This window comes from Chamaea fasciata, unplaced genomic scaffold (genome assembly GCF_029207755.1).
Source record: "Chamaea fasciata isolate MVZ Bird 193981 ecotype frontalis unplaced genomic scaffold, bChaFas1.0.hap1 SCAF_4, whole genome shotgun sequence".
Lineage (NCBI taxonomy): Eukaryota > Metazoa > Chordata > Aves > Passeriformes > Sylviidae > Chamaea > Chamaea fasciata.
The window spans coordinates 60219148-60233933 of NW_027094089.1; the positions used below are offsets into that span (position 1 = coordinate 60219148).

A 14786-nucleotide genomic window follows, 5' to 3' on the forward strand; every position below is an offset into this window, starting at 1 on the left:
TAGTAAAGTCTGTCTTAAAATAGAAAGAAAATGGAGTGTTGGTTGGTTAATAACTAAACAGCTTTACTTAGAGCTCTGTCATTTGAAGAATGAAGTATACTTCTTGGCTGAAGAAAATACAACATGTTCAATTACTATCTTTTTATCCAACTACTTCAACTTTAAAAAAATCAGCACATACCCTTTGAATCTATTTGACATTAAGAATTACTTAGACAGCAATTTAAGATGTGTAAAGGGATTTTGCCTGTGTAATTAAGAGGTAACGTCTTGTTATTAAGTCCAGGCTCTGTATTTTTGCAGAAGAATTCATGCCCAATAAGAAGTGAAAATGGTCTTACATTCAGTTTCTGATGATTACTACTGTAGAGAGTGATCTCAAGGTGATCTCAAGTGATCTCTGAATTATTTATAAAACAGAACCATGTTTAAATACATCATTTTTGTTTTACTGATTGAAGGAAGATGGAGTTCTCCTGAATATATTTACTGCAATAACCAAATATTTTGCAGTAACATTTGCTTGTCAAGCATTGGTAAGAGTTAGTGCTAGATTAGTTCCTGATACTGGACTTCATGGTGTTGACACAAAAAGTTCTTGTTCTGCCTGGCTTTGACGAAAATTAAATACTTTTCAAAACAGCCAAGTAGTCATGCTACAACTCTGGCTTCTTGGTGACTTAGCTACTTCTTTCTGTTGACATTTTTCCAAATGACTGAATGAACATTTGACAACATAGTGTTTTATTCCCCTCCTTAGATAAATGGGAAGCTACAGTCTTGACAGTACCAATGACAATGGGTAACAGAAAACAGTTTTGTTAACTGTGAGACTTCCTATACCATAGGATTGCCCATTCATTTACATGGTACCAGACACAAAGACATTTATATCTCTAAATGTGCATATGCTTGTGCTTTCTCTGCATATTTGGCTTTGGTTTCTTTTGTAAATGAAATAAAAATAAAAATACAAAAAAAAAAAAAAAAAAATCTCCAGAGAACAAATGGTTTTGTAACACTCTGGGGTTTTTTTTCACCGAACTGGTACAGAGAAAAATGGTCTTCGTGTGTATATCACTTTCAATGTTAAATGTTTGCGTGAATTGAATTTACATAGCTCTCTGTTAATTATAGAATCATAATATCATTAAGGTCAGAAAAGATCCTCTAAGTTCAACCACTAACCCAGCATCACTGGGTGCCAGATTTTTGTGGTACACCTTTTGAAAAGAAATAGTGATTCCTTTGCTTGGACAAACTGTTCCAATGCCTGACCACTCTTTTAGCAAAGAAACTTTTCCTAATATCCAATTTAAACCTCTTCTGGTGCAACATGGGGCCATTTCCCATTGTCCTGTCTCTTGTTATCTGGGAGAAACTGACCCCTGCCTTGACACAGCTACCTCCTTTGAGTTAGTTCTGGAGGGCAGTGATGGTAATACAGTGAGTTGATGATGACTGGAGAACATTCTGGTTTCCAATGGCCATGGAAGTTAGCAGACATTTGTTTGGAGCCATGTAGTGGTTTGAAAGTAAAACAAATGAGAGGCTCCAAGTCAGAGATACAATTTAATAGGAAGAAAGGAAAGTAAAATAAAATAGATGCAATAATACTAAAGACCACTGACAGTCAGAATACAACCTGAGCGGAGTGATGGAAGCAGTCCAGATGAGGTGGTCTTTCTGAAGCAGTGATCCTGTAGAAAGGTCTGGTAGCTCGGGTCCTCTGGCAATCCAGTGGGTAAGCACCCCCCTGGTGTTCAGAGTCTCAGCTTATATCCAGGCTGGAATGCTTGGTTCCTCCCTCTGGGTGGAGCATCTCACAATGGGATGGTGAGTCATGTGATAAGGCCTGATGGGCCCATTAACAGGAGGTAGTCCAGGAGGGGGTTATCTGTGAGCTGTGTAGCAAAGGTGCTGATGGGCCCACTAACAGAAGATAAGCCAGAGTGGAGGAGGCAGGGAGCACTGCCTCACCTGGTTTCAACAGTTCATGAAGATGGTGATAGAATATACTTCAACCCAGGACATTATCCACCCCTTATTCTATTACCATCCCAATCAATACCTTCCTTAAACTACACACACACACGTATATACAATGAAAACCTACACACAGTTCTCACTTAAAATAAGGTCTCCTTGTGGTACGCAGTGGGTTTCCCCATCCTTTTGCATCACCCACTAAGTGTAACCTGGTCCTTGAGCAAAGACAACCCCACGGATGGGTTTGCCCTTGCCCGAGGTGGGATAAATCCAAACAGTCTTTCCTAACATACCTCTCATGTGTACCACAGGGACCCTATCTCCATCCACTGTGTGCAAGGATTCAGACTGGGCAGGACCAGCTCGATTGATGGACCCTCGGGTATTGACCATCCGGGTGGCCTTCGCTAAGTTCAATTCCCAATTTTTGAAAGTCCCTCCACCAAGTGCCTTAAGGGTAGTTTTAGGCAGTCCATTGCAGCATTCCGCCTTCCTGGCAGCTGGTGCATGATATGGGATATGGTATATCCATTCGATTCCATGTTCTCTGGCCCAAGTGCTTACAAGGCCATTCTTGAAATGAGTCCTGTTGTCTGACTCAATTCTTTCAGGGGTGCCATGTCTCCACAGGACCTGCTTTTCCAGGCCCGAGATGGTGTTCCGGGCAGCAGCATGAGGCACAGGGTAGGTCTCCAGCCATCCGGTGGTTGCTTCCACCATGGTGAGCACGTAGCGCTTGCCTTGGCAGGTCTGGGGAAGGGTGATGTCAATTTGCCAGGCTTCCCCCTACCTATACTTTGACCATCGTCCACCATACCACAGAGGCTTCACTCACTTGGCCTGTTTGATTGCAGCACAGGTCTCGCAGTCATGGATAGCCCGGGAGATGCTGTCCATAGTAATGTCCACCGCTCGGTCACGAGCCCATCGATATGTTGCATCTCTCCCTTGATGACAGAGGCATCATGAGCCCAACAAGCTAGGAATAATTCTCCTTTGTGCTGCCAGTCAAGATCAACCTGTGATACTTTCACCTTGGCAGCTCGATCCACCTGCTCGTTGTTATGATGTTCTTCATTAGCCCGACTCCTGGGTACGTGCGCATCCACGTGTCGAATCTTCATGGCCAGCCTTTCTACTCGGGTGGCAATGTCCTGCCAAATCTCAGCAGCCCAGATGGGTTTCCCTCTGCGCTGCCAGTTGGCCTTTCTCCAGCGGTCCAGCCATCCCCACAGAGCATTAGGCACCATCCATGAGTCAGTGTAGAGATAGAGCCTCGGCCACTTTTCTCGTTCAGCAATATCCAAAGCCAGCTGGACAGCTTTAAGCTCTGTGACCTGACTTGATCCACCTTCTCCCTCGGTAGCTTGTGCAACTTGTCGTGTGGGGCTCCATACAGCAGCTTTCCATTTCCGGTTAGCACCTACAATTCGGCAGGAACCGTCGGTGAAAAGGGCATATCGTCTCTCACTCTCCGGTAGCTCGTTGTATGGTGGGGCTTCCTCGGCCCGTGTCACTTGCTCCTCCTCTTCAGAGGATAATCCAAAGGTCTCACCTTCAGGCCAGTTTGTTATAATTTCCAGAATCTCAGGGTGATTCAGGTTTCCAATACGGGCGCGCTGCGTGATCAGGGCGATCCATTTGCTCCACGTGGTGTCGGTGGCGTGATGTGTGGTAGGAACCTTTCCCTTGAACATCCACCCCAGCACCGGTAGTCGAGGTGCCAGAAGCAGCTGTACTTCAGTACCAATCACCTCTGAGGCGGCTTGGACTCCTTCATAGGCGGCTAAGATTTCCTTCTCTGTGGGAGTGTAGTTGGCTTCGGATCCTCTGTAGCTTCGGCTCCAGAATCCCAGTGGTCGTCCCCGAGTCTCACCCGGCACCTTCTGCCAAAGGCTCCATGACAGACCATGGCTCCTGGCTGCAGAGTAAAGCACATTCTTCACTTTTAATCCTGTCCTGACCGGGCCAAGGGCTACCGCATGAGCGATTTCCTGCTTGATCTGGGCGAAAGCTTGCTGCTGTTCTGGGCCCCAGTGGAAATCTTTCTTTTTGCAGGTAACCAGGTAGAGAGGGCTCACGATTTGGCTATACTCGGGAATGTGCATCCTCCAGAAGCCTATGGCACCTAGGAAAGCTTGTGTTTCCTTCTTGTTGGTCGGTGGAGACATTGCTGTGATGTTATTGATGACTTCGGTGGGAATCTGACGCCGTCCATCTTCACTCCCAGAAACTGGATCTCTCGAGCAGGTCCCTTGACTTTGCTCCTCTTGATGGCGAAGCTGGCCTTCAGGAGAATCTGAACGATCTTCTCTCCCTTCTCAAAGACTTCTGTTGCGGTGTTTCCCCACACGATAATGTCGTCAATGTATTGCAGGTGTTTCGGAGCCTCACCCTTTTCCAGTGCAGCCTGGATCAGTCCATGGCAAATGGTGGGACTGTGCTTCCACCCCTGGGGCAGTCAGTTCCAGGTGTACTGCACGCCCCTCCAGGTGAAGGCAAACTGAGGCCTGCATTCTGCTGCCAGAGGAATGGAGAAAAAGGCATTTGCAATATCAGTGGTCGCATACCATTTTGCTGCCTTGGATTCCAGCTCATACTGAAGCTCCAACATGTCTGGTACGGCAGCGCTCAGTGGTGGTGTGACTTCATTCAGGCCACGGTAATCCACTGTCAGTCTCCATTCTCCACTGGACTTACGCACGGGCCATATAGGGCTATTAAAGGGTGAACGAGCCTTGCTGACCACCCCTTGGCTCTCCAGCTTACGAATCATCTTATGGATGGGGACCACAGAGTCTCTGTCGGTGCGATATTGCCGACGGTGCACTGTTGCTCTGGCGATCGGCACCTGTTGTTCTTCAACTTTCAGTAGTCCCACAGCAGAGGGGTCGTCTGAGAGTCCAGGCAAGGTATTCAGATGTCTGATGCCTTCTGTCTCTAGAGCAGCTATGCCAAAAACCCAGCAGTATCCTTTTGGGTCTTTGAAATACCCATTTCTGAGATAGTCTATGCCCAAAATGCATGGGGCCTCTGGACCAGTCACAATGGGGTGTTTCTGCCATTCTTTCCCAGTTAGACTTACTTCAGCTTCCAGTACAGTCAGCTCTTGGGATCCTCCTGTCACCCCAGAAATGGAAATGGGTTCCGCTCCCACGTACCTTGATGGCATCAGAGTACACTGAGCACCGGTATCAACCAGAGCCGTATATCTTTGTGGGTCAGATGTTCCAGGCCATCGGATCCACACAGTCCAGTAGATCCGATTGTCCCTTTCCTCTACCTGGCTAGAGGCAGGGCCCCCCTATTTCTGGTCATGGCATACATTGCTCTCTTCCTGTAAATATGTTTCTGAGCTTCCTTCAAGAGGATCAGTCATATCATCATTCCTGTGCCGTCTGGAGTTCTGTGCACGAGAGACCGGAGCAACATTGATTCTAGATGGGCTCTTTGTGGTAGGTGTTTCTCTTTTCAGTTCACGTACCCGGGCTGCTAAGGAGGAGGTGGGTTTTCCATCCCACTTCCTCATGTCTTCTCCATGCTCCCAAAGAAAAGACCAGAGGTTACCTTGTGGTGTGTATCCTCTCTCCCTGGCTGGGGAGCGCGTGCTCCTAATGGCAGAGACTCTCATTGGCTCTGGCTGGATATGGTAAATTTCTTCCTTAAGTTCTTTTTTCAGTTTCTGATGGCTTTCTTCAATCAAGCTCTGGAATTGCTCAGCCAATCTTGTTTCCACAGACGAGACATGGGTACAAACGGGGGCAGTGACAGTGTCCTTGTAAATTCTTAGTTTATTGGCCAAGACACCTACCCTGTCCTCCCCTTCCCTCCATTGCATTGTTGCCAGGTAATGTGAGTACATCTCTGGTCCAAGCCGTGCAAATCTCAACCACATCCATGATGTGCACTGGACACCATCTGGGCTTTTAGGAAATCTTTTGTTTTCTGAAAAAATGATCTCCCAACACAGTCAATTCCCTCAGGCATCGGATACCTTGTTCTATTGTGTTCCATTTTCCTTGGTGCACTTGGAGATCTTCTTTACAAAGGTATCTATCCTTCACACTTGGTAGCAGTCGCTGCCAGAGGCTGAGAGGTTCTTGGCTTTTCCCGATCCCCTGGTCAATGACCACATCCCGGGACAGCGATCCCAGTTGCCTGGCCTCACTTCCATCCAGAATGGTGTCATTGGCTGCAGCGTCCCAGATGCGGAGCAGCCAGGTCAGGATGGGACTCGTTGGTCTGGGGGGTGAATTCCCTTCGCAGGTCACGCAGCTCACCCAGAGATAGAGAGTGAGTGATGATTTCTGGCTCTGTCTCTTCTGCTGGGTGTGAAGGTCCTGCTGCACCCTCATCAATCACTATACGGACTGATTTGGTCCTTGATTTCTTCTGAACAGGGGCAACTGCTACTGGTTTAGGCTGTTGTGGTTCGGTGACGGTTTGTGTGGAGATGCTGATGGCACCTTTGGTCCCTTTCTCCTCTGTGACAGTCTGCATAGATGTGGACACTGTTGCCTCACTTTTGGCTTCTTTCTCCTCTGTGATGGTCTGTGTAGATGAGGACACTGTTGCCTTGCCTTTGGTTCCTTTTGCCTCTGACATTCTGTGTAGACACTGATGCTGTTGCTCTGCTTCTTTTTCCCTCTTCCTCTTCCTTCCGAACACGCTGTATCGCACCATGTAGTGTTTTGATTCTAAGCATGGTGCGGGCCATGCAGAGAAGACAAAGCAGGACTAACAACAACATCATGCTGTCCTTGGCCTCCAGAGGGTACTCCGTATTTTCAAAAACTGCTGTGTCATGCCTGAAAAGCTGGAAAAAATCATTCTTCACCCCTCCCCACAGGGGCTGGGTGAGATTGTTGAGGCCCCAGATGTAGCATCTTAGACCAGAACAAGAAAACAGAAGTGGGTGTATATTCTGAATGATGTTCGTTGCCCCGGAGTTTATCAAGCAATGGACATAATAGACCAATAAAGCAATTTTAGTACCATACTCTGGTCTACACAGGAGCATTAAGACTGGCAGATAGTGCCCCAGTTGTGGAAAAATATAGAGAGATAGATATAAGACACATGCAAACATGTTGAGCATCACAGCAAACAGATGTCTTCTTCAATACAAAATTGTATTTCTGACTTTTCTCAGTGCCTTGTGCTCCACGTTGGGCGCCAAAATATAGTGGTTTGAAAGCAAAACAAATGAGAGGCTCCAAGTCAGAGATACAATTTAATAGGAAGAAAGGAAAGAAAGTAAAATAAAATAGATGCAATAATACAAAAGACCACTGACAGAGTCAGAATACAACCTGAGCGTAGTGATGGAAGCAGTCCAGATGAGGTGGTCTTCTTGAAGTGCTGATGGGCCCATTAACAGAAGATAAGCCAGAGTGGAGGAGGCAGGGAGCACTGCCTCACCTGGTTTCAACAGTTCATGAAGATGGTGATAGAATATACTTCAACCCAGGACAAGCCATCAGCTGTAGCTTCTTTGTCCCACTGAAGTCACTGATGCAGGGCTGCCAGGCAGGTAATCCCATATATCTGAGCTTATCTTTTTGTTTTCTTTTCCTTTTCTTCTCAAGTCTTTCTCTTTGATCATTCTCATAAATTCATCTACGAACAGCTCAGTGCTGCTCTTTCCCTGCTGGCCCTGGATTTCCACCCTCATTTAGTGTTTCTGAGATGACAGTGGGGAAAGAATAACTCCATGTATTGGGGAAAGCAGGGTCTTGACTGCTTGAGTAATGACCATGAAGAGAAGAGCCTGAGTGCCACAAGGGGTACCATATAAGCCATAGGGCTGCGTTAGGGGAAGCATGGCCACCCCATCTTTTCAAACTTCTTGTACTTCCACTCAATTTCCGAAACAGGCTGTAGCTGGAGAATCGCCATTCTCTACAGGCAGGTCCAGATTCCCCTCCTAGAGGATGGGTGTTCTTAATTTCACCTGTGCGAAAGCCCCTGGGTACATCCCACAGTTCACTGACCATCTTTCATTTTCACCTGGAACTAATGGAGAATCGTAAGTTGAGTCCAGTCTCTCTCAAAGAGGTCTAATACAAACCTAGACCCCCAAATTCTTAATTCATATAGTCTGGGAGTCACTTATGTAGAGGTGGTGACATGGCATTCCTGAGCTCCCTGTTTCCCATGCTGTGGAAGAGGGGATTCACTGACAGGGACAGCACCAAGCACAGGACTGCCAGCCACTAGATCCAGAGATGGGGAGGAGATGGAAGGGGGCCTCAGGTAGGCAAACATGCCAACACTGACATACGGAAGGACCATAAATAGAATTTTAATTGCCCAATTGGAAGATCTTCAAGATGGCGTACATCTTAGGCTTAATATCTAAATGCGTTAGATGCTTATAGCAGTCTAGCACCAGAATTTAATACATTTTTAAGCAAGCTCCATCATGTTAAACAGGTATTGTTTTCTCGTTGGTTAATTCGTACTTTTCTTAATCCTGCATTTAACATAGTTACAGACCAGTTCTATACAAGCCTTACTCAGCTGAAGCCTAATGTTGACCAAAGTTGGTTTTCCTGCCCTGCAGACTATTAATAGTAAATGGCATCTGTTTATTTGCTCTGCTGACCCTGACACAGTAACAGAATAACAGTGGATAAATGTGTGGTGTTACTGTTCTGTAACACTCCAAGAATAACCAAGGACAGCAATCTTATCATTAGCTGCAGTTAAATAAGGTATGTTAAAATTCTGATGTGCTGTGCTGTTACATAGAAACATTACTGCATGTTCAGAATTGTACAGTACTTCTATCACCAATAAAAAATTCAGTCCAAATATTTCCAAGTGTGTTAGGATTTTTTCCCCTGCAGAATTCTTATCTAAATTCTACTTCCCTTTCCAAATCCAGGTGCAGTTATATAGACCAGTGCTTATCTGCATACATTCACTTTATAGGTCAATACGCCAGCCTTGAAACAAACAGTGCTCAAGCAACAGCAGAAAAACAGTGAAGATGTTCCTAAAGCAGTACCTACAGTGAGAAAGACAGACCTGGAGCAGGCTAAAGGTAAGAAGGAAATCCTTGTCTCACTAACAATTGGTTAAGAATGGTTGTGATTCAGCTGAACATTTAGGAACATTTTTGTACACCAGATTAAGATGAAAAATGTGAGACCAACAGTTTGAACATCAATCAGGTTTCCAGCTGAAGGAAAACTTGCTAGGATTTCTGTTGGTTCAGTTTTGTTGTAGTAGGTACGTTGCACATAAAGGAAAATAGAAATATTTACAATTCTTGAGTCACGTTTCTGATTTAATATGGAGAAAATACCCAACTCTTGGAAGGAATAATTTTCAAGCATACTTAAAATTTGCAGTCTTAAAAAGTTTGACATAATCACCCTGGTACTCCTCCTCCATGTGGAATAGCTGAAAGTTAGGCTTACAACAGACACACATCTGTACTTCCCATGTGCTGTCATTGAGAAAAATGCAAGAAAAATGATACACATGGTTAGTTAGCCTAATGGCTCCTTTTGACACTGAACTTCAAAAATTATTAATTTGAATGGATGTTCAAATGTGTGTCTGTTATGCATAGTAGTGTGTGTGATATAAATTCAATTCTTAATTATTCTTACATACTACCTTAAATTACAATCTTGTGAGCATTCAGCTCTCATTCTAGAGAGCCAGCAATTGACGATGATGTCTACATATTTTGAGAAAATTTTATGGTTTTAATTAAAAATGCAGATGTATGAGAAAAAAGATATATGCTAATGTCAACTAAAAATTACAGGACTCCTGCACTTCCCTCTTCATGTTTAATATTAACAACAGACTTGAATACTTGCAAATCTGCCTGTGTGATGCTTTGTTCTGAGCTACTTTTGAACACCGAATCAATTTTATTGTTGTAATAAGATGTAACACACAGAAACCTGATGCTTATATAGGACACCACAATTCTTATTTAAACTGCTCTGTTTCACATGTATCAAAATTTTAAGGATGTAGAAGCACTAATCTGTTGACAGTAAATAAAGTTCCCTTCTTTAGCTGTTCCCAGTAGGAAAAACATGAGTTGTCTTCCTCTTGTCTCTGGAACTGATGTGATTGGAAGGTACTCTTTCAGAGGAAAACAAATAATTTAGTGAGAAATATAAAGCATTATTTCTTAAAGGTTTTTAACTTGTGCCACACTGGAAAGCATTATTTTTTTCACTGAGAATCATTTTTGTTGTTTTCAGAAAGAAAAGACAGCCTAATTGACATCAGAAAACAGGAGCCTAAGGCAGAGGAGGAGCAGCTTTCTAGTCAGTTGGAAAAACATCAAGAGTCACTCAAAGCTGCTGCAGGTCCCAAGGAGATGCTGCCTGAGTCAGAGAAGGAGCGAAATCCACTTGAGGATGAGAAACATGTAGCTGGGCAAGATATGTTAGTGCCAGCAGCAGAACAAGCTCTCAGTGAGGAAGTCGAGAGGGAACAGTTCCTAAATTATGATGGTAAACAGGATTACTTGCTCCCTGGAGAGGCTGGTTTGTAGCGTGTCATGTATTGTTAAAAACAGTAACAAAATGAAAATAAAGAAATGAAAGGGTGGAATAGGGCATGATTTCTACAACAGTGGTAGAAGCTTGCCAGACTTCTACGTGTTGTCATAAAGGTCAGTGTGATGTGGAAGGTGTTAGTCCTGAGCAATCACCTGCAGTCCATGAGTTAAGATAGAAGCTTCTGATTGTGGAACATGAAGCTGCCAGGCTGAGTTCCTCTGCATCACCATAACAGCCCTACTGTCTCACCATTGGCTCTACAAGGTGTTTAGGGAAATTCACCCCAAAACTTTTTGGTATTGGAGCTTTAAAAGAATATGATGTATCTGAAAAGGATGAGATACTAATCATCCAAAGCACTGATGAGCAGAGGGTTACTTATGCATGGATGTTTTGCAGTTAGTCTTTTTACAATGTCAGTGTGTGAATACTAGCTATTCCTAATTCAAAACAAGCCACCATGAGTAAAACTGGTAACTTAGACTTCAGGTATCTGAAGTTTATTGTTGTGAGTCTTCAAAAACATGGATCACATATTGTAAAGGTGCCAGTTTCTGTGACCCCATTTTGAGTGACCCTGAACTACATGTTTCAACAGCACTGAACAGCAGAGTATTGATGCTGTGTCTAAACCTGACCGATGTCTAGACATTTCTTTGTCTTGAGGGATTTGGTCTCAGTAGCCCAAAGTAATCAAAAGGAAGCCTTATGGCAGTCAGAGTAGGAATTGATGCTCACCAAAAATGCTGTTTATGCTTTTCTAGTAAATACCTCCTTAGAATTATAAATATCAGTGTTAATATTGTTGCTAACTTGGCAGGGATAAGTTATCTCATATACATTGCTAAGGCAGTATTTTTCCAACTGATCAAAAAAGATGCTGGCCAGATCAGGCTATACCCAAAAGAGATGTAATTACAAATTATCTAAACTGCTTTCATTTTAATGGAAATAAATAACAGCGAGATTAAAAATTAGATTGGATTAAAAAAAATCATCCAGCAATTAATGCAAAGAAAAATCTCTGCCATGCAGCCCATTAAAGCTCAGTTTCAAAGGTCTGCATTTCTGTGAGCTAAAAAGGCTAGGAGGATGTTCTTCAGGCTTTATTGTTCAACCTTACTGCAGAGTTTCCTTGTAGCCAAAGGAGCTTAAGGTAGAAGGACTTCTTCAGTAGTCTATGTGCATCCTCTTTCAAGAAGAGCTGCTTCTGAAATTTTCAGACCTTTAGGTCTGTAACTATAAAATGGGGTGGTCTGAACATGAATGACATAAGGCTTACAATTTTCAAGCCTCTTAGCCACTTTCTGACTGGAAGACTTGTTTTAAGAACATTTAGAACAGAGGCTGTGATCCATCTTAACTGAGGTTTGCTCACACCTCTCTGCTGTTACATTTTCTTCTGGCTGATCATTTGAAAAGTATCAAAAAAATAAGGATAGTAGTTTGGTAACCAGAAGTGTTTCCATTTAAGTCGGAGTCCTCTATTTAAAGAAATCATATGATAGTCAGTAAATGTTGCTTGAGAGGAGTTAATGACTGGGTGAACAAAATCTCTTCTAGGAGAGAAGTATTTTTGTGACAGCACATCATAAAACACTTTATGCTATAGTTACAGCATTCTGCTTACTAGACAAACTAAAACAAAAAGGGATTTTCAGCAGTGTTCAGGGGTTTTCAGGTTTTGCCCTTCCATAGGCTGTCCTTTAACGTATTCTGAAAATGTATAACACTCGCTTTTTATGTTCATCAGAGTGCTAGCCGATTTTGCTGTGCTTTCCAAATCCCAAAAGACTGTCTTCTACCTAGTTCTTTTGACAGGATTTACAGCCAAAGTTGCTTTGAAAATTAACACTTCAAAGGAAAAATAATATGAAAACCTCAGAACAGCAATTCATTCAGCAGCAAAGCAGTTCTGTGGAAGATGTTTACAGTCATTCTTCATGTGCACATGACCTTATGGTATAGCATAAAACTACTTAACTACTTAATCTTTTTCCAGACAAACAGGAACATGAAGCAATGAACGAGGACAAGGATGTTGATTACAATTTAGATGCGAATGAAGCTGAATCAGAAACAGACAAGCAAGCAGCACTTGCAGGGATTGAAAATGGTAAAAAAGAAAAAAACCCAGTTTTAATCTAAATATCACATGCTGCTAATGTTAAGATCATATTTTACATGGTATCCTGTAGCAAGCTATACCCAGCTAATTTCTGTTGGTTTTTTGAACTTTCCCTCATGTTTACTGTGTGACCTGTTTTCTGTATAGCACCACTGAATCTACTCGTTAGTGGGGGGTGTGGTATCTATGACTTTACTGTACTACACACTATTTAATAGTCCTTACAAAATTTCTGCTGTGGTTTTCTAGATAAAAGTTTCTATATGAAGATCTTCCGCCTCTTAAAAGAGGTTTATGTACCTTTTTCTTTTTTTTCCCTCATTAGTTCAAAATCCTGAAGATACGAAGAACCACTTACCTGACCATGGTGAAGGACGACAGAAGTTGTGAACAAAGGAAGCTCTTGATGCAACTGAGTCACCTCTTCATACAAATGCAGCAAGGATTTAAGCAAACTGATCTTAGAAGGTTTTCATTATCTTCTAAAGGCCTGATTAAGGGCCCAGACAAAGTAGTATTTTCTTACGAAGTTTTAGTACTGTTGCAGTGGGGTAAGAGGTAAATCTCTGGAGGCTTGTTTCAAAGCAGTTTGGCCTCTGCAAAGACTTTCTTCTTCCTATCCATTACAAAATTGCAATCAGTCAGGTAGCAATAAAGGTAGTAACTTTAAGTTGGCTACCTTGTATGGGTATACTGCAGTAAGCTGTGAGTGGATTGGTGGTACATGATGAGCAGTCCTCTGCCAAGGATGGATCTCTCCCCTGAGCAATGCACAGCAGAGAATTCCCCAGCTTAGTTTTAAGAATTTATGAAGGAGCTGCGTTACTGTAACAAAACGCAGGAAGGATGAAAACCAGCCCATGCTGCAATCTACCCTTGTGCTTGTTCTGGCACCTTTTTACTGCAACACAAACTGAGAAAATACAACTGTAGTCCTCATACTATGCAGAATGATACATGTACCCGGGCCTCTGAATTAAATTCCTGGATTACAGTGTCGAGATGTGTTCTTAGCTTCAAAGTTAAAAAAAACCCAAAAAGGATTCTGATGATAGCAGCTTCTCATTAAGAGAGTAGGCAAGAAGATTTTTCTGAAAGCTTGGTTGGATTCCACAAGGTCAGCCCTACAGTTTGGTTTGGTTACCACTATCTTGCAGAAATTTAGTGTAAAAATTCAAACTCATAAACTTTTCATGACAGAACCCTCTGAAATGGTGTACTACAACTACCCTTTACTCCACCCAGCCACTATCTTCTGTGAAAACAGAGGAATGCAAATGCTTGCCTTGTACAACAGCAATCTCAGCTTTTCAACATGACTAATCTCTGCTGGACTTCTGATGGAGGTAACCGGACACTGCATTTAGAAGACATGGCAGTGTCTCCCAAAGGTGAAACTTTAGTTCTGAAGTCTTATATTGATCACAGTGTATCATCTTGGTAGTGTTCTGCAGTTTTGGGTTTTTTTCTGTAACTTGTTAAATGTAAACTAAAAACTAGATTACCTGTGGTAAGCTAGAAATACCCTCTACTTACCACTAAGGCACTCTTAACTGCAGTCCAACCACCATGTAGAGCCAGCTGTTTTGAAGAAATTTTTATATTTGTGTATACCTGTGTTTGGAGCATTCTTTGTGAGTACAAATGAACCTCTGTTGAGACAGCACAGTCGCAGACAGCTGTGACTAATTTGCCATCCTGCATTCCATTTAAGAAAACACATATTTGTCTTTGCTTTCTGTTAAAGCACTTTACTTTGTAACTCATTTTCTGGTACACATTCTTCAGTGTACAGGTTTATAGCTGCTGTGTACCTTAAGATATCTAAATATGCAGGTGGAAGGCTGGCTGTTTTGTGTATGACAAGAGTATAAGTTGTCATCAAGTGAAGGTCAGAGTTTAAGGCAAATGATTCCTATTAAGCCTAAACACAGAAACAGTTCACTAACAGTTTTTCACCGTATAAGTAAGACCTAACTGGTCTGGGCTATTACAGGCAACACAGCAGGGAAAACAAATGCTTGTAAGCATCTGTTCTGACAAGTATTGGGAAACTTGGGTTATTGGTTTGTTTGGGGGTTTTTTTGCAAATAAATGTTTTAACCAAGTGTATACCCATCATCTGAGAATCT

General features: G+C 42.9%; 1 protein-coding gene across 10 annotated transcripts in view; it reads left to right on the forward strand.

Moving 5' to 3' along the window:
• The window catches only part of GOLM1 (golgi membrane protein 1), a 41112-nt gene extending 26340 nt beyond the window's left edge, over positions 1 to 14772 (forward strand). For all 10 annotated transcript variants that reach the window (XM_066181729.1, XM_066181733.1, XM_066181725.1 and 7 more), the window contains 4 exons: positions 8926 to 9037; positions 10224 to 10478; positions 12529 to 12642; positions 12980 to 14772. In XM_066181729.1, the coding sequence (XP_066037826.1) occupies positions 8926 to 9037; positions 10224 to 10478; positions 12529 to 12642; positions 12980 to 13044 (546 nt within the window). In that variant the 3' untranslated portion in view covers positions 13045 to 14772. The remainder of the gene's footprint in view (positions 1 to 8925; positions 9038 to 10223; positions 10479 to 12528; positions 12643 to 12979) is intronic.
• The last annotated feature ends 14 nt before the right edge of the window (positions 14773 to 14786 follow it).